The following is a 19,122-nucleotide window of genomic DNA, read 5'->3' as shown; positions in this document are numbered from 1 at the left end:
CTGCTTCTGCAAATTCTCAATGCACTCCCTAGAGTAATTTTCAGCATACTTGCAGTAATTTTGTGTTTGGAATGAATTTAGGTGCCTCGAGTGCTCTAAGTTTCCAAAGAGGGAAAGCAAAATCTAAGCATCGCCGTGTCAAATTTGTGCTGATTCATGCATCATAATGGGTTGAATCAGCAACATTTTGTATATGTTCTCGCTTCTGCAACAAATTTGATAAGAAAACATTATCCCTAGAAGTCTTATTATGACCCATGAAAAGCTTAATATTAGACACTACCCCATAAAAAAAGGGGAGATGCTAATTCTTATTTATATATATATATATATATATATGAAAACAACAAAATTCTCAGGAGACGAAAATTAACCGTCGAATTGTGATCCAACCGTTCAGAGGTCATCTTCAACCTCTTGACACCAGCTCGTTCCCCCTCACCTCCCACCCGCATACAACTAATCTCTCCGTTTTAGAGCTTTCCTGCCTTGACATCAGCTCACTAGTTGTCCGTCGCTTGGCCTACTGCCCGCGGCGTCCTCGCCGCTTCCCCCCGCATCCACCTTCCTCGCCAGACCAACCCACTCCTCGTCAACCTCTCTCTAAGGCTGCAGGCATAAATCCTCATTGAAAAAGCTCGTCGGCGAAAGTCTCAAACCCTAATTTCTTCTCGCCGGTGGAATTTGAGCGTTGCCTGAAATCGAGCTTTGAAGAATAGGAAGCGTGTAAAAAAATCCACATCACTCGATTATTCTTCGCGCATACAGATCACCACCTCTAAATACCATAACCACGGAATGGCTTAAATGTAAAGCTCCCACCCCTCCCGCTCCCCCACATTTCCGATGCAGGTTAGCACAGACAGTCGCCGCGTATAAAGTCTCGAGAAAACAGAGCCGCCAGGCACGGAGCTCTCCTGCGTCCCGCCTGCCCCTTCCGTCTCCTCCGCTCAACTAGCCACCCACCCACACGGCCACACCGCCTTGGCTCAAAGCCGCAGAAGCAGAAGCTACTCGCCGCTGCCGTCTCCATGTCTCGCGTGCTCCGCGCGGTGCCGGTCGCGCTGAAGGTCCTGGGCTCCTCCTGCCTTTGACGACGCGGCGCGGCAGCGGTGGCGCGTTCCGGGTATCGGGCTTCGGAGACAGGCGAGGCGACCGAGCACAACCTTCGCTGTGACCTGTGAGTAAGCTCTCATCAACCCTCTATGCTCTAGCTTTGTTTGGAACGGAAGTCGCTGTTCTTGCTAAATACTTGCTGCTTTCAAAGTTCCAATGCACCATGATTTCTGAGAAAGGATACGCTAATTTTCTTCCTGGTTGCTTCGTTTCATTTACGTCAGTTCGCCTATCTGAATTCTGCAATAAGATGTGTTTCTACTTACAAACGTACCTGAAATGTGTCTATGCTTAGCAAAATTGATCAGCGACCAAAAAAAAAAAAAAATTGATAGCCAGATCAGCGACAAAATTCACCCCCTGTATATGTCTCGCTGAAATTACATTCGGGACTTGCTGCTTACATTGATGAAAACATGAAATCAGGTTTGACGAGACCGCTACAGGCCTATAGCTGCCTACCAGTCAAAACGTGACATAGTATAGTTAATAAGAGTAAAAAGAAATACAGTATGCTGGCAATTTACGGCTGTAAGAGTGTCTTTGGTTATTTGACGTGGTTTCGTAGGTGTAGTTATATTTATCGAAAAGAAGAGTATTTGGTTGGTTATATTTGACTGAATTTTTGTTTGATTGACTGAATCTGAGATCAATGAACGGATATAAGAATTGAGATTGTGATTGATTACTTGAATGAAATGATTTCATAAAACTGAAAGTGGGTCTATCTACATAAACAGATACAGAGTTTGTATCCGCCGAATCAGACTGTGGAGTAAAACTAGAATCGAATGAGGAAAGTTAAAATCGAATCAAGCTTCACGCTCAAATCAAAGATAAAATCATATATTTACACCTATTAGATTGTAAGAACCCCGTAGCAATAACTTCTGTACGTACGCCTCCGGCCGCCTCTGACGAACTATGAGTAGAAATAGTCTCGCGGCCCATGTACCTCGGCGAGTGAGATATCCTAGGAGATCTAGCCGGCCAATGCTCTGAAACAACGGCGGATTGGCAGGGCAGGGGCAGCGCTGCGCTGCAGAGGATTCAGAATCCCGGCCGGTTCGAGTATGATCAGCCTTTTTTTTCTGACACTTGAATTACAGTATTTGCACAAGGAGTGCATCTCCTTCCGATTATTGGATCTCTAGGCAAACAGTACTGCAGTAGATAGAGTCTTGGGTTCTACGACTTGTTCCTGCGTTTTCTAATGCCTGAGGTGGAATCTTCTCCTCTGTTTTCTAATCCTGCCTCGACCTTGCCCTTTCCTCGAAACCTAAAGCCATGATCTCTGCTCTACCAAGGCCCCCAGTCTAGACGGCAAGAGCCAGAGGCCAACTACGCAGCCTCCCTACCTGCACTGCTGTCGAACACGAGCAAAACAAACAAGAAGATGCGTGCATGCTCCTTCCTTTTTTGTGATTGTACCGTGCTAGCTAGGTGCTAGCGCGGTAAATTCTCCATGCCGTGCACGCTCCAACTTCCTACGATTCCATAGGTTATCAGTGCGTGCAAAATTCTGCTAATGACGTCCCATGTCCATTATAAAATTTTGGACATGCTACCCTTTCGACCATCCATGTTGTACTAAACATATTGGAGCGTTTGATTAGCGTGTCCTCTTTCCACATAGAAATCCATACTGGTCTCCACTAACCAACGAGTTCGCACAGTTCTCTGTGGGGGTGTGGACCTAAGCCAACGGCATGAAAATGAGCTTGCTTTGCTTAACCACCGAATGTGTACTAAACATCAACGAAGCGTGCAGCTTGGTCGCCGCAATGATGATCATCATGTCATCTAACCTGCAATGATTTGGGGACAGGGACGACACGGCAGGTTTCGCTCTGCTACTGCGTACCAGAGTACTTACTTAATTGCTGTCTGATGTGCACCCCGGTAGGATTGATGCCGACACATACCCGATTGGTTTTTAGTCCTGTTTGGATTCGACTGTACTTACACACGCATGCCTGTCCCCCTATTCTACAAGCGTGTGGAGGGACGGATCTTCACTGGGGTGGGAGGGGCTCGAGCTCTCTACCGACTGCCACTCCCCTATAGTCTCTAAGCTTCTCTATTTTTTGCAAGATGAAAGGAAAAGAGAAGAGAGAGAAGGTGGTGGAGGAGGAGGAAGATCAATCCTTCTCCATAATTTCGTTACGTTCGTCACTGTGTGTTAGCAAAAGAAAGTTAGGAGAAACTGCAATGGAATTTGGCATTCGTAAATCATTATCTAATAGCATTCACCACTTAACTGTTTAGTCACCTTACTGGATTGGAGGTCCTTAGAATTTGGTAAAATCAAGTTTCGTCAGCCTGGTTTTGGTCAAACCTTAGATTCGCTTGCATGCGTCTCCGATGATCGTTCCTGTTTTACTAGCCCGGTCAAGCTTAGGCACTTGATCAGTGGGGAGAGGCGATGCAAACAGATCGCAGCAGATCAGATACCAGGTTCCTCCTACTCCGACATGTTCCATCCGTGTCCTCCCCTTACTACCAAATCAGGATTTTAGTTACTATTTTGCAAACGGTTAAAAGTGATGCGTATCGAATCGTTCGGTAAATACAATAAACAAGTGATTACTAACGATATTTGTAACCGTATACTCAACACCTTTCTCTCACCCTGTGGATATATGTTGTCAAGCTGTCTCATCGTCCAATAGTAAAACAACTGTTTAAAAAATAATAAAAAAATAAGATCAAACCTACGCCTCCATTCCTTTGGCTTGATGGACGGAAAGATAAAGATTTTCTAAGAATTTCTTTCGTTTGACTTTATTAACACACCGTCTTTATCTTCTGTTTCATACTTTGTTTGACCTCTATGTGTATAGCTATGATTACTTTTGACTCCATTCAGGCTCCTTGATCGTCGATACCAAACACTCCGCTTGACCTCGATCATCCCGCTGTCGACTGCCAAATTGTATCCAGCACATACACACTATAAGACAAACAAACGCATATATACAACTCTAATTCTAGTTAGTTCATAACCAATATGCTCAAATAAAATTTCAAATCAATTTAAATCACATCAAAATTAAAAAAACCAAAAATCATCAAACTAAATAAATACCAATATCAACCACTCATCGTGAATAAACAAGATACATTTCTACTTAATTTCTCGTATTTCTTTTCTAGTTACAAGTACAACACCATATGATGACAAGGACAAGTGCATCTCTGCTAGATTTATGTAAACGTACCTAAAGCCCGGCAATTACGGCAGGCCGGGCCCGCCCCTGCGTCAGGCAGGAATCGGGCGGGCGATCGATCCGTGCCACGCCATGGCTGCTGCCTCGCCAGTAGTCGGGTGGTGCTGATGGACGCTACAGTTCCCGGCTGTACCCGTCCGACGTGCCCGCACAGTGCCCGGACCAGAATGTAAAGCCCCAGGCCCGGCTGCTCCTCGACGCAGAGCAGAGCACCCAAAAGCAGAGGAGAGAGCAGGGCAGGGTGAACTGGCGGCTAATTACTATACCTCTTGCAGCCTTGGACGGAGGGGCAATGTGGTTCGAGTTTTTTTTGGCCTTCTTGTGATTACATGAGCTAGTCTAGTATATATGTTGCAGGTGCTATGATTCGCTTTTCTCAAGTGTTTTGTTCTTGTACGTTGCAGCAATTTGGTAGGAGTGCTATGCTATTGTGTAGTAGCAACGGTGGTGGTTCCGTTCCGTCTTGGACTCTTGGTCTTGGCGGTCCGGTCCTACTGGAGCCACGCCGCCGGTTGACGCCTCGCCATCTGCCAAAACCTTCTATTTATGGGAAGGGTTTGCACATTGCTCGCATGTGTCCATGTCCAGCGCCCAATTCACAACATGTGGCTGCGTTCCCATCCAGCTACTGTGCTGAAAGACGACACCTTCTCTCTTCGCGCACCACCGGTCCACCACATTACGGCATCCATTTACTCGCCTGTCTCTCTCTCTCTCTGTCTCACTCACTCATCCCCCCCCCCCCACCACCCATATCCCGGGAAATAGGAAAAGAGATTGCGAATTGTGATGCGCTGAAGCCATGGCCGTCTGGCCCATTACTTCGCCGACCTCAGTTGTTCTTCAGCTCACGGCTCACTCCTTCCCGCGATGGACAGGCTGCAGCAGCGGCAGGAGGTGATGGCGGCGGCAGCTCACGACTCACGCCTCGGTGGTGGCGCGACGTCGACGAGCCGGCACGGCCGGTTCCTCCACGACGGTCGCGGCGGCGCCGACCGAGGCGGGCCCATCGCGTCGGTCGCGGTGGTGGACCAGGCGGACTGCACGGCGCGGTCGTGCCGGTCGTGCGTGGCGGTCACGCTGGCGGACGTCATCGCGCTGGGGTGCTGCCCGTGCGCGGTGGTCAGCCTGCTGGGGCTGGCGTTCATCAAGGCCCCGCTGGCCGTGGCGCGCCGCTGCCTGCGGCGGCTGCGGCGGCGGCAGGGCGAGCTGCGGCACAAGAAGCGGGTGCGCGACATGGACCCCGCCGCCAAGACCAAGTGCCGCCAAGCGGGTGGCGTCGGTCGTCACGGGGTGCCCGAGGCGGACGCCGACGCGTGGAAAGGTGAGGAGGGCTTGGAGACGGACGCTCGCGGCGTGGTGGCGAGTCGGGCGAGCAGCTCGTCGTCAGGCAGGCTCGACGCGGAGAAGGATTGGATGGAGATGTACCGGGTGGGTCACTGGGGCTTCGGCCGCCTGTCCATCTCCGTGAACCCACCACCCCCTCCTGTGAGGCCCGGCTACGTGGCCACCGGCCGCAACGCCGACGGCGACGGCGGTAGGAAGGACGCGGACCTGCGGTGTGAGTCGTGACTAGCGAAGCCGCCCGTGCCGTCCGATACACTGCTGCGCCCTGTTCATTTCCCTGTCCTGAAAGGCCTGTCGCTGCACGGTGGCAGCTACTTTTTGGTGTACTCCGCCGGGCCGTGCCAATGCCATGGTCCGAGGGGAACCGACCGATGGATGTCTGGGAGAAGCGCCATGATTGGAGGTGGAAACGGGGATTGCTGCTCCACGCGCAGCCCCAACCAGAGCAATTCAATGCACAGCGGCAAACCAGGAACGCTTCTTCTGCTCGGTGGTCAGCTCGTTTCCAAGTGGGCTCTGTTTCATTTCTTTTTTCCCCTTCCTTTCTTATCTTCTTTTGATTTTGGGAGCACGACCTGTATTTTTACAAGCTGTACATAATTTGTGCGGTCGAGTTCTTCCAGCTCGGTGTTTTAGGTGGATCTCTGTACATACTTGTTTTTCTTTTTCCTTAAACAAATGTACATCCTTGGCTCGAACCGTCGATGTCTCGGACGGATTGCTGAAACCAGCCGTGTGATTTCCCCGCATATATTCACTGTGGATGTGCCGGCATCATGGTTCAACAATGCGTTTGACAACTGAAAACCGCCTGCGGCGGTAACCGCACAGGAAAACGGTGAAAACCGGATAAATTTTACCAAATTTTTATTTTTTTTTAATTTTGAATTTGAGTTTGATTGAAAACTGATCGACTTATAAGTGCGATGCGGACCGCATCGACGGGTAACCGCTTGATGATTTTTAGAACCCTAGCCGGCACAGTTAGCGCTATGCGGGTGACTTGACCGCAACAACACAAGTAAAACATCTGACGATGTGGCGCCTGGTCACATACGACTATCGCGTGCCCAAGTGTGCGGAAGAATTTGTCTCTTTTTTCGAAAGATCCGAAAACGGCTTTTATTAATTAAGAAGGAGAGAAAAGGCAGCATATGAGGCACATACTGCAAAGTCATAGGAAAGGTCGCACTAAGCAAACAGCCTGCTACAACGGCTGTAGCTAAGAACCACTCATATACTGAGAAACTATTACACTCTTAAAAGAAAACAATAGCAACTAGAGCAACCAAAATATGGAACATAAGCTAAAAAACTGAGAGAGGTAAGCCTTCGGGGCGATCGAGGATGATAGAATGAGGTCCAGGTCTTTTGCTTGTACCAAAACCCACTGCCGGCCTTCTTCCCGTAGATCCGTCACAACACGGCTTATAGATTTTTCTTTCTTGTTGAAAACATGATTATTGCTCTCCTTTCATACGGTCCATATGACGAGACTGCATAACGAGCGGAGTCCCTTTGCAATCTGACCCGATGCACTTTGGGAGAGAGATTTTTACCATTCTATTCCGCAGGACGTAGATGACTCCACTGGCCAATGAGATGGCATAAGGCTGGAGTGCCACACCCACCAGGCCACCTTGTTCCAAATCTCCTGTGTGACTGCGCAGTCCAAAAACAAATGATCTATCGTCTTGAGGTTGCGCAAGCACAGTTGGCAGAAGTAGCAATTTAACCATCCTCGTCGCTATAGATGATCGGCAGTCCAAATACATCTTTGGAGGAGAAGCCAAAGGAAGAACTTACATGGGGGAGCCTAGGGCTGCCAAACCATGTTGTCCATGTCAGTCCTTTTAGCACCTTTGAACTGGAGAAGATAAGCTGATCGGGCTGAGTATTCCCTGAAGATGTATGTGTCCAGTGATCGTGTCCATAGCAGTGTTGCTCATATCTAGGTGCACATATTGAATAAGAGTCCATAAATCCATGTACTCAGCTATAAGGCCCGAGCTTAGATTATGGTATATATCCCGAATCCATCTATCGTCTGTGATGACATCAGACACCGTGCGGAAGAATTTGTCGATTGTAATCTATCTCCTTCACTGACAGTTATCCTCTTTGACTAGACATTTTTTTACCTTTTTTTTAATGCGTTTGACCTCCGAAAACCAGCCTGCAGTAATCGTATAGTAATTCGATGAATTTTGATAGAAACCGGTATAATTTTGTTAAATTTTTGATTTTTTTGAATTTTGAATTTGAACTTAACTGAAAATCGATCGATTTATGAATACGATACGGACTGAATCGGCCAATAATCATGATAACCGAGCGATTATGGATGATTTTGTAAACCTGGTCGACACACCACACGCACGAATGCTCGTGTCTTCCTCACGCACAACAGCAAACGATATCTTTTGTCTTTTCTGTCTTTTTCTTCGTCATCCCCGCTACTCACTCTCCTCAGTCAATGGCCGACACCACTACACTAGCGCTTGTCTTGCGTGCGCTAAAGCTATGACGAGCTGCCGAGAGTCTACGAGGCCTCCTTCGCCTCCAAAGGACAACATCGGTTGATGGCTGAATTCGATTTGAAACACCGAAACTCCCTTTTCTTTTAGCTGAAAGCTTTTGAGTCCCTGTTGATGTGGCTGAAATGGACCTTAATTGAATGTTTTGCAAAAGTTCTTCTATTGTCGTGATGGACTTGAAGACATTAAGAGTAAATTTTACAAAACTATAACTATTTACATCATTGTAACATAAAATTATAACTTTTAAAATCTATTTTACAAAATTACAACTACTTCAATCTTTAGTAACAAGAAACTACAATTTTTTAATTTGTTTCCACTCGTTAGCCACGTATGTGTCATATGACCTAGTCCCACCAGTCAACTACATATGTACCAAAAAATTATAGTTTCTTGTTATCAAATGTCCAAGTAGTTGTAGTTTTGTGAAATAGATTTTAAAAGTTATAGTTATGTATTATAATGGTACAAATAGTTATAGTTTTATGAAATTTACTCAAACGTTAAAGAATTCGATCTTGAAACCCCTTATTTGTTGAACGCTATCTATTAGTAGTTGAAAGTTCCTTAGATTTTGAAACTCTCCCCTTCGGTTGAAACTTCCTTAGATACTTGTAAATTTATGTCTTTTCTAGGGTTCACCTATTTTTCTTTCAAATACACGTAGGAAGAAAGACACTTGGAAAGAGAGCTATAAGAAGAAACATGAACATCACTCCCCTTGGACAGGGATTTCACAAAGTCACGCAGTTAATGTTTTTGGTTCCGTCAATTGGTTATATTATGGCAGAGAGAGAGAGAGAGAGAGAGCGCGCTGAATATTTCTGGGCCCTGTTCCGGAGGCGTAGCAGAACACTGCAGCCCATGAGTGCATTAGGTCTGGACTTTGCAGGGTTTTAGAAACTGGAACTGAAGGCCGTGATGAGCTGGCCCATAACCGGGAGTTACGAACTGCACATCCGTATCGTCACCTGGTCCAGTCATTCCGAAGGAAACCACGCACAACGGAAAATTTATCCAGGCAGCATTTTGGGAGACTAGTTTATTGCTAGGCTCGTCTAGCGTCTAATTTAACCGGAACTGCAACTTGGTCCCTCGCCCTTTTGCCTGTCCACTCTACACACTATTCCCATCCTTCTAGTAACATTCTCCGTACGCCATTCCACTGTTCCCATTCTACTAGTGAGGACGTGCGGCAGGGACATTTTCCGCCGCTAATGTTTTGGTCCCCCTAGTGGCTAGAGAATCTGTCACCTACTACTACCGGGGCCTTGGTCGTTGTGCTACCACCCCTCGCCTTCCAAGAGCACGAAGCCGACGGCACGGGCCAACGACCCTGCAAACGACTGCCGATCTGCCGCGGCCAGCACATACAAGAGGCGAGCGATCCGCAGCATGGCGACCGAGATTTCATTAAGCGTCCCCCGGATCCGTACTACTTAACCCGCGTTCAGGCGATCTAACGAGCCGAACTCCCCTGACCCGCTCCTTAAATTCCGCCGCAGTTAGGTTAACCACATCGACGTCCCAAGGACAACCAGAACAAACAAAGTTTTACCAGCCACGGAAGCAATACAAGGTTTGATTATCGAAATAGGAGTATACATGGTGTACACAGGAGATGAGGTGACTGGCGGATGATGGAGTACATACACTTGTACTGGGTATTCTCCTGGGAATCCGAAATCCGTCCATCTCGCGTGCTGCCCCATTCCATCCGCGTTTCCCGGCATTCTAGAACCGCCGCCGCCGCCATCCATCCCCTGCGCCCCGTACCCGCGCACCGGCACGTGTCCCCCCCCCCCCCCACGAGACGTCTCCGGTCGCAGCTCAAACCCTTCTCTCTCTCTCCTCCCACTGATCAGTGGTCCCAAAATCATAACGAACCCCACCGATCAGTGACACGGAGACCGCCTCTTATCTGCCGCCCCATCCTCCCGCTCCCGGTGCCCATCCCACACCGCCTCGCCTTCCCTTCGCGCCGCCACCGGCTCGCGCCGAAACAACCCCAGCCAAGCAACACAAAAGCAAAAACAAAACCAAACAAAAAATCCCTGGAAGAATCAAGGGAGAAGGTTCGTTCGGCAGCCATGGAGGACAGGGGTCAGGGCCCCGCCGAGAACCTTGCGGAATCTCTGGCCACCGCCGCCGCTGACACCGTCGTCGACGGAGACGATGGCAGTGAAGGCGAAGACGACGGGTTCAGCTTCCCCGTCCCGCCGCTGGCAGCCGATGCGTGCATCGTGCCCGTGTACCCGATCTTCGGCCGGCCACCGTCCCCGCCGCTGCCGAGGGAGGACGAGGAGGAGGAGCCAAAGACGGCCACCGTGCGGGTGCCGCTCGGCCGGCTCCTGCTGGAGGAGCGGGAGTTCCGTGCGCGGCAGCGGGACGGCCGATCGACAGCAGCAACAAGGGCGCTGCCACAGGAGGACGACGACGAAGCCAGCGCCGGCGGGGACGAGGAGCTGGAGGGGGTGCCGCCGGAGACCTACTGCCTATGGGCGCCCGGCGGGCAGTCGGCGCCCGCGTCCCTGCGTCGGTCCCTGAAGAGCAGCTCCACGGGGTCGGTCCTCCGGTGGCGCCGCATCAGCGAGCGCCTCGTTGGGCGGAGCCACAGCGACGGCAAGGAGAAGTTCGTGTTCCTGAGAGCTGCCGGTGGTCCGGAGCCTCCGCCTAGTAATAAGGAAAAGGAAGAGGGAAGAGGCAGCAACAAAGGAGGCGACGCCGGCGCCATGGGCCATCAGTGGAGCTATTGCGGCCGAGGCGGCAGCGGAGGAAGCCGGAGGCGATCATACCCGCCGTACAGGCAAGAGCTTGTCGGGCTGTTCGCCAACGTCGGTGGGTTGCGCCGAAGTTATCACCCATTTTAATAGGCTTCCTCCATGCCGTCCGTACGACCTTGCTTGCTCTCTGTGCATACTGGATATCACTCTCCATACTTATTCTAGTTTCACAGTAGAAGTAAATTGGTGTGTTTTCTCTAAATTATTTGCTTATTTAATTAGGATTAGTATAAAAACATCATGATCTCAACAACGTAGATTGGTATCTCAAAAAAGAAAAAAGAGAAGAGGTAATGCATTAGTAGCAGAGTATGATAATATGTACTGCCACTTATTTTGTTCTTTTACATGCTTCATTCACAATCCGTGGTTGTTGGTTTGTTTATCTGTTTTCACTATCTGACACCATATATTTCTGTATGTTCATGGTATAATTCTGATATGTGTTGATGCTTGATAGGTTAGCATTGTCCATGGATGATTCTATTGACACATGTCTTATCCTAATCATCCCATTCATCTATGAATTGATTATCTTCATCTATCTCTTTAACATGATCTCAACTTAAATAAAACTGTTCTGATAAGTCATATATGTCCTATGACTATGTAAATTTCCCTTAAGGATGTGGATGTGGTAGTACTGTTGTTGTCGCCGCTTGAATTGGTAGCTTCTGGTTTGTGTTAGGGGCCACGACAGTTGGTTTTAATAATATTAATGTGTTGCGTAGCGCAATACGTACGTGTGGTGGCGCCTAGACAATTTCATGGCTTGTTAATACTAATAGGTGGATTGGCACGCCTATGCGCACCCATCGGAGTTTTGTGCATGTGAACCGACAGTAAACTAGATCGCACAAGAAAACCAAAGTGTTGGCCATCCTTATCCATCCCTCACCCTCTGTCTCTCTCAATCCACTCAATTCTCTCTCCACCCACTTCTCTCTCTTCTACACCGGCCACCGGGGCAGGCCATGATCCTTATCCAAACCCTCTCACTTCTCTCTCTCTTTCTTTCTCTCTCTACTTAGTCCTCTCTCTGTCCACCGGGGTGGGCCGGGGTGGTGGGCGACATAGCAGCAGCGATGGCGGAGGGGAGCCACATGTCTGGAGGAGCGTATGTAGCTTGAGAAAGCTGGCGGCGAGGTGGGAGGCTATATCTGCCCACGACCACACTGATAAGGACCATAGCTTCAATAGCTAGGATACTAGGGGATGCAGCCTCGATCTTCTTCACGCCCAAACCCCGCTCAATCGCGCCCGCTGTGGGTGTACATCGACGACATCCTAAAAAGGGGCTACAGTGGCGCCGCCAGAAGAGGGCCCCCTGGCCAGATCCGAGCCACCCTGCTGGTGCTTCGCAGCACGGCTTGCGTGGATGCGGCTTGTTCGTTAGGTGCTTGCGGCCCTCAGCGGTAATGTCTTGGCACGTACATCGCGTGCGACACGGGCGCGAGCCCGCGAGTCTTGGTCGAAGCCCAAGCGGTGGCGCCGTGGCGGGCGAGAGCTTCCGGCTGCTGGCCGCATCCGACGGCGGACGAGGCGGGTTGTCGCGTGGACCGCCGTCGGAGCCACCCATTGCACGGCCTTGAAGCTGCACGTGTTGGTGAGCTCCTCGTCACGGCACTTGCTAGGACCAATGGGGAGGCTGATGGGGTCAAGGCCCAACAGACTTTGGTGGTGGCGGTTGTGGCGAGGTCGGGGAACTCGGCGGCGGCTCCTGTGTAGATATGAAGGGTAGGGTCACAACGACTACTCGCCGGTGGTGGTGATGACCTCCACACGGTGCGCCTCTCTGCGGGTGGTGTGCGGCGTTCGTGTTCGATGCGACGAGCGGCGGAGCAGATCCGACAGGAACGATGAGCATCTCCACGGGAGGCGTGTAGCGTTCGCGATTGACGCGGCGGGCGACAAAGCAGATCTGACTGGCGGGAGGAGGTAGAAGGGAGGAGAGACGGATCCGGCAAGATCCAACCGGCAGTGACCACAGGGAAATTCAGCTTCTCCAGCATTTTTTCCCTAGTGCCGGCTTCGCATGCCACGAGTAGCACCGTGATTGATATACAATAGCTACCGTACTTGTGCCCCAAGAGGTCATCGATTCTTGGCTTGTTATGATATGTTATAGATATTTCTTATTAATGTACGAAAGAAATCTGTTAGGACTTTAGATGCTGACGATTTGGACGATATCCACGGAATTATTTATGCTTGTGTTCAGATAAACATTTGGAGGACACAGTTCCCTTTTATGTGCATACAAGCGACACAACCCTCTTGATCATATCACCTGCCATTACACAGTAGTACGCCATTTTCCTGATGCATCCTTCCCTTTCTTCCCCACTTGGCCACCACTTGTTATCTGTGTTTGGTTTTCTTTGGTTCCTGATTGGCTGTTTTTTTCGTTGTGAACTTAGTACTGACCAAGGTTCACGATAGATATGCTCTGAACTTATCCTAGGAGTACCGTACCGAATCCAGTTCTATTATCGTCGAATGCTACCTTGTTCCCTCACCAAAAAAAAGAAAAGAAAAGAATGATACCTTGTTCTGAAACTAAAGATATATGCACGCCGAGTTCCATGTTATCTCATCCGTCAGATGTGGGGAGGGACAGCAGAAAACTCGAGCATCAAGAACTCCCCAGCTCCTTCTCGTTCTCCCCTTCCCAAGCTTTACTCTCTGGTGGTAAGCTTTGGCTTGCGTTCGGCTCCGGCGTCGTCTCCTTATCACGCACGCCCATCCGTCGAGCATTCGAGCCTGTTATTCGGGGCACGATCGCGACAGCAGCTGCTGCGTGAACCAAAGTCAGCCACACACGTACCAGTGTATCGTTTTGTGAAAGCGCCTTGAGGAATCGTTTGCTCTGCTGTGCTCTTTTCATTTTCAGTCAGAGCAAGTAGCCTAGTACTAGCTAACACGGAGGCTTCGCCATCCAAGCTTTTGTTCTCTTTTCGTGTGCTGTTGAGTGAACCAGTAGGTGGCTAAGCTACTAGTAGTGTCAGTATTACACATCTTGCGAGCTAGCTAGATCGCACAAATGCAACCACCACTAGTGGTAGCTAGCGCACACGTCTAGTGCGGCGGGCTCATGCGCGCGTCGCTGATAGCAACGGGTGTCGAGTGATCCCCCATCGGTCGGCCCGGGGCGGAGCGGGGACAAGGGCGCGCGCGCGAGGGCCTGGCGTCCCTCTCCGTGTCTCGCACCGCCGAAGGTGCGTGCGGTGCGGAGGCCATGGGCGTGGCGCCAAACGGGCGGGCTCCGCGCGCCATGCCGTGCCGGCGCGGGAGCCTCAGCGTGCCGTGCCGCGCGGCTCGACTGATCGGGATGGTGGTGGTGCCATCTTTCGGTCCCGATCCGCGAACCAAGTGGATTTGGCTCGCTGGATCTCGACATCGGATCCGCGATAAGACGCTATAAAAGTAATCTTCTGATAATTGAGAACGGTCTTGCTGTCCTGCACATCCAAACTGTGTGCGTGAGACTGAATTTCGATCGGGGCACGAGGTTTGAATTTTGATCCGTTTGAGAGGTGAAATTGGGCGTGCTCTTTTAGATTAACGAGTTCCGGTTTTTTTTCATCTTTTTGATGCATATAGCCTATATTCATTATTACATTAACGATTAAGCATAACAGAAATAAGTTTTTTTTAAAAAATAACATAAACCACGTAGCCTATAATTATACGACCACCCATTCTCAGTGATGACTTGCATGACCACCAACTTCAAACAATGGTATACCTTCAAAATGTCTTCTCTTTGCATTTCCTTTTGAAGCAGCATCCAGAAACATAACAATAGATTCCGTTGAAGATTCCTTGCATGAAAGTCATAGAATATTTTTTATTAAAAATTATATCATTACGGTAGAGCCATATAGAAAAAAAATTGCAGCCGCCCTAACTAGAGCTTGGGATTAGAAGTAGCTCCCCTTGTGCTTGGCCAATTTCCGATTATATGACTTATACTGTTAGGTTTATTTTTTATTTTTAAGGCAATAGTAATTATATGTCAAATAGATCTTGCAAAATGACACTAAAAAAAAACAAATGCTGCATGTTTTTATTGTGGTTGCAAAAACAACATTTTAAGTTGTAATTTCAATTTTTTTGGTCAAATTATCCTTGGTCAAAATTACAGATCTACATAAGTACCACAAGAAAACATTGATTGTGAGTGGGAGCTTAAGCTTCCATAGACCTTTTGTAGGTTTAGAAATGTGTTGTGTTATCATTTGGTTATACATTGATTGAACCGAAAAATTTCCATTCGAATGCAACCCCCATTTAAAGATGTCTCGTCCACCATAACTGAATATGTACCAACTTGGACATCATATTATGCCAAGCAATTTGTTTATCCTCAATAATTGATCTATGAAATAAAAGATTTAGCGGTATGAAACTCATGACCTCCACCACTATGCTTTGTTTCCTTCTAACCATATTATACAATGTCGGATATTGTTCCCTTAGAGTGGTATTACCCAACCAACTATCATTCTAGAATCTAGTTTTGCTACCATCCTTAATCTGGAAAGATCTCCATCTGAGAAAATCTTTTTTCACTTTCATGAGTCCAGATCAGAAGTGTGAATTTCCTGGTTTCTCCTCAGCCCGTGTGAGAGATTTGCAGCTAAGGTATTTATTTCTGAGCAATTATTGCCAAACCCCATCCTCATTAAGCAGTCTAAAAAGCCACTTGCTAAGGAGTCAAATATTTTTAATCAAAAATAATACCTAATCCATCCTTGTCTTTTGGTTGGCAAAGTATATCCCAACGAGCTAGCCGATATTTCTTTTTATCGCTATCCCCTTGCCAAAAGAACCTAGACCAAATATGATCTAGTCTTTTAAGCAGACCCTGAGAGGCTTCAAAGAATAACATCATGAAAACGAAGAGACAACTTAACACTGAGTTTAAGAGTATTAATCTTCCTCCAACAGACATAAGCTTTGCCTTCCAACTACTCAGTTTCCTCTCAAACTTTTCTTCAACACCCTTCTAATCACTATTTCTTAGCTATCTATGAATAATAGGAATACCAAGATATCTGAACGACAAAGAATCAATATCACATCCAAATAATTATGAGTACTGGTCTTCACATTCTTTAGCCTCCCCATAGCAAAAGATCTCACTTTTATGAAAGTTGATCTTAAGGTCAGATAGTTGTTCAAACACACATAGTAAAAGTTTTATATTTTTTGCTTTCGGTTATGATCCATGAAAATGATGGTGTCATCTGCATATTACAGAATACATAAGCCATCATCCACCAGATCAATCCCTTTTTGCTCTAGATATTAATATTGCAAGCATATTTGCTACTATTTTGAAAAGTATGGGCGATAGGGTCTCCTTGTCTTAGTCCTTTTTGAGTTTGGAAGTAAGGTCCAACTTCATCATTGACCTTAATTCCTACATGTCCTCTCGACATAAAACTTTGGATCTAGTCACACCATTGTACTGAAAATCCTTTCATTCTCAATGTTTGTTGGAGGAATGACCATTTCACCTTGTCATATGCGCCTGATAATGATGATCATCCTCTTCCTTCTATTCGGTCGAGGTGAATTCACGAATAGCTGCCAATCGATGCCTCACCCGATAGAGAAACCCCAAGAGCCAGGATCTCTTGTATTTGTATTACGTATTTCAAGATCAATAGTGCAAAGCAAGAGAAATAATTGGGCATGCTCTAACAATAGCGTTCTACTTCTGTGAGAGGGTACTATGCAAAACCACGTAATGTAACGTAGAACATCGCACATTCTACTTTGCTGGCACTGTTCTAGGCTTCTGGTTACAGTTCGTACCCCACAACCATTGCTTGCCTCGAAACCATCGATCATATGGATGCACAATGCAACTACTGTTTTGCTTGTTCGTGTGACCATTCCCGATGGATTTTTTAGAAAACGGAAAAGAGTTTTTGAAAGTGCATCTAGGCCCTCTAAGTGGGTTTTGGCTTATTGATGACAAAACGATTAAGGAACTAATATGTTTATCTAAGTTATGAACAGGTTTAAGTATTAGTTGAGAAGACATATGACGTTTGACGCCCGTCGAAACAAAAGGAGAAGCAACTTAGAGTACTCAATTGGATTTAAATTCTTTTATTTTTGAAATTGAGTCTAGGATAGCCGCTCTATTAAGAGGGTTGCATTTGATTGCTTGGTTAGTGTCTCAATACTCAAAATATCCCTTAGAACCAACTAGTTGAGAGACACACTCACCCACGGACACCGAGTTAGTTCTGCAAAAGTTCACTGAGTCCGGATACTCCAGTGTTCACCGGATACTCCGGTACTCAGTGTTTAGTCCGGAGTCTCCGAGGTAGACTCCGGCAGAGAGTCTCGGTTCCAATTTATTTTTAATGGAAAAAGACCGGAGTCTCCGGTGTTCACCGGATACTCCGGTAATTTATGGGTTTTTAGACCGGAGTCTCCGAGGGAGACTCCGCCAGAGAGTCTCGGTTAAGTCTTTATTTTAATTGAAAAAGACCGGAGTCTCCGGTGTTCACCGGATACTCCAGTAAGAGGATAAGTTTTAACCGGAGTCTCCGAGAGAGACTCCGGCAGGGGTGTCTCGGTTAGCTTTTAATATTTTTGATAAAAAGACCGGAGTCTCCGGTGTTCACCGGATACTCCGGTACCTGGAGAGGCCGGAGGGTCCGGCTAGTCTCCGGACTTAATCTTTTTGAAAGCCCTGTCAGGACCGGAGACTCCGGTGTTCACCGGAGACTCTGGTAACTTAACAGAATTATAACGGCTAGTTCTGACACGTTCTGTGACCGTTCTGACGCCGTTTTTGGATTTGGGGTTGGATACTCCGGTGTTCACCGGATACTCCGGTCAGTTCTGACAGAACAGTAACGGCTAGTTTTTGAGAGAGAGCTATAAATACTCCCACACCTCATGGCATTTAAGGCTTGCTGTTGCTGGTGAACTCTAGACTCTTTGAGCACTTTAAGAGCATTCAAAGACCCTCTAACCACCTCTAGTGCAAAGTTTGCAAAATTTAGTGAGTTTGTGTTTGGAGAGGGTTTAAGCCACTTGAGCATTGAGTTCTTCCTCGAGCATTCGCTGCGATTATTTCTCTTGAAGCTTCGTGCTTCTAGACGGCAAGGCGTCGCCCGTAGAGCACCCAAACTTTGTGGAGTGCCACGAGAAGTTTGTAATCATCTTCGAATTGAGTAAGAATTCTAGCTTGATCTTAGTGGTCGCTAGAAGAGGATAGGGTTGGAAAAGACCCGGCTCTTTGTGAGCTCCTCAACGGAGACATAGGCACTTCTTTGTGAGGTGGCCGAACTCCGGGATAATCTCTCGCGTTCTTATTCGTGCAATTTGCTTAATCGTGTGAATTTGTGATTCTTCATACCAATTGCTCTAGTGATCATCTAGCTAGTGTTAATTGTTATTTTAGCTCTGTGATATCCAGTAGACCTAGTTTCAACTATAGATTCTAGCTACTTGCTTTAATTCGTAGTTGTTCTAGATTTCCTGTATAGACCGAAGACTTCGGACTAGACCGGATACTCCGGACCAGACCGGAGTATCCGACCTTCACCAGAGTATCCGGCAGATTTAATCCGCTGTTTTAGTTTTAATTTTCAGAAAAGCCTATTCACCCCCCCCCCCTCTAGGCACTTTCAGTTTTCAGCCTTTGCACCACATGATACACAGAGTCTGATTTATTATTACATAATTGCTGCATTATGCAAGCTATGTTGAAAAAGGAAATATTTAACAAACTACATAATAATTGAAATGTCATCCACCACATAGGTTGTTATTAAATCACCACCTATTCTTAATGAAGACTTCCATAGCAACCACTTCCTCTTTTTGCAACAAGGTCTAATGCATGACCAATATGTTTCTCTCAAGAGTTCTTGCATAAAAGATGTGATTTTCTTTTTGTCGAAAGTGATATCATTATGGCATAGCCATATGGCCCAAAATAGAGCTGCTACACTGACGAAGATCTTCTTTTTATATTTTTACCCAACACCCCTAAGCTAGCCATCCATCATTTGTGTTATATTCCTAGGTGTGGTTACATTGCGAGCAATTTTGATAATGCGCCAAACTAAT

At 47.4% G+C, this 19,122-nt stretch overlaps 2 protein-coding genes across 4 annotated transcripts; both read left to right on the top strand.

Moving 5' to 3' along the window:
- The first annotated feature begins 827 nt into the window (after positions 1-827).
- LOC133908409 (uncharacterized) lies at positions 828-6,516 on the top strand. 3 transcript variants are annotated; one of them, XM_062350425.1, is made up of 2 exons: positions 828-1,180; positions 5,225-6,516. In XM_062350425.1, exon 2 carries the CDS (start codon positions 5,247-5,249, stop codon positions 5,916-5,918), a length of 672 nt encoding a protein of 223 aa, XP_062206409.1. In that variant the 5' UTR covers positions 828-1,180; positions 5,225-5,246; the 3' UTR covers positions 5,919-6,516. The 3 variants fall into 3 exon arrangements, with proteins under 3 accessions (XP_062206409.1, XP_062206410.1, XP_062206408.1); XM_062350426.1 differs by having other exon boundaries at positions 828-1,184; XM_062350424.1 differs by lacking the exon at positions 828-1,180 and having other exon boundaries at positions 5,099-6,516.
- Positions 6,517-10,141: 3,625 nt separating this feature from the next.
- Positions 10,142-11,381, top strand: LOC133908408 (uncharacterized). Its single transcript, XM_062350423.1, has one exon. The coding sequence runs from the start codon at positions 10,324-10,326 to the stop codon at positions 11,101-11,103; it is 780 nt and encodes a 259-aa protein (XP_062206407.1). The 5' UTR covers positions 10,142-10,323; the 3' UTR covers positions 11,104-11,381.
- The last annotated feature ends 7,741 nt before the right edge of the window (positions 11,382-19,122 follow it).

The sequence above is a fragment of the Phragmites australis genome, chromosome 2, assembly GCF_958298935.1.
Source record: "Phragmites australis chromosome 2, lpPhrAust1.1, whole genome shotgun sequence".
NCBI lineage: Eukaryota > Viridiplantae > Streptophyta > Magnoliopsida > Poales > Poaceae > Phragmites > Phragmites australis.
The sequence above is the reverse complement of the archived record's forward strand: the minus strand, read 5'-3'. Positions and strand labels throughout refer to the sequence as shown.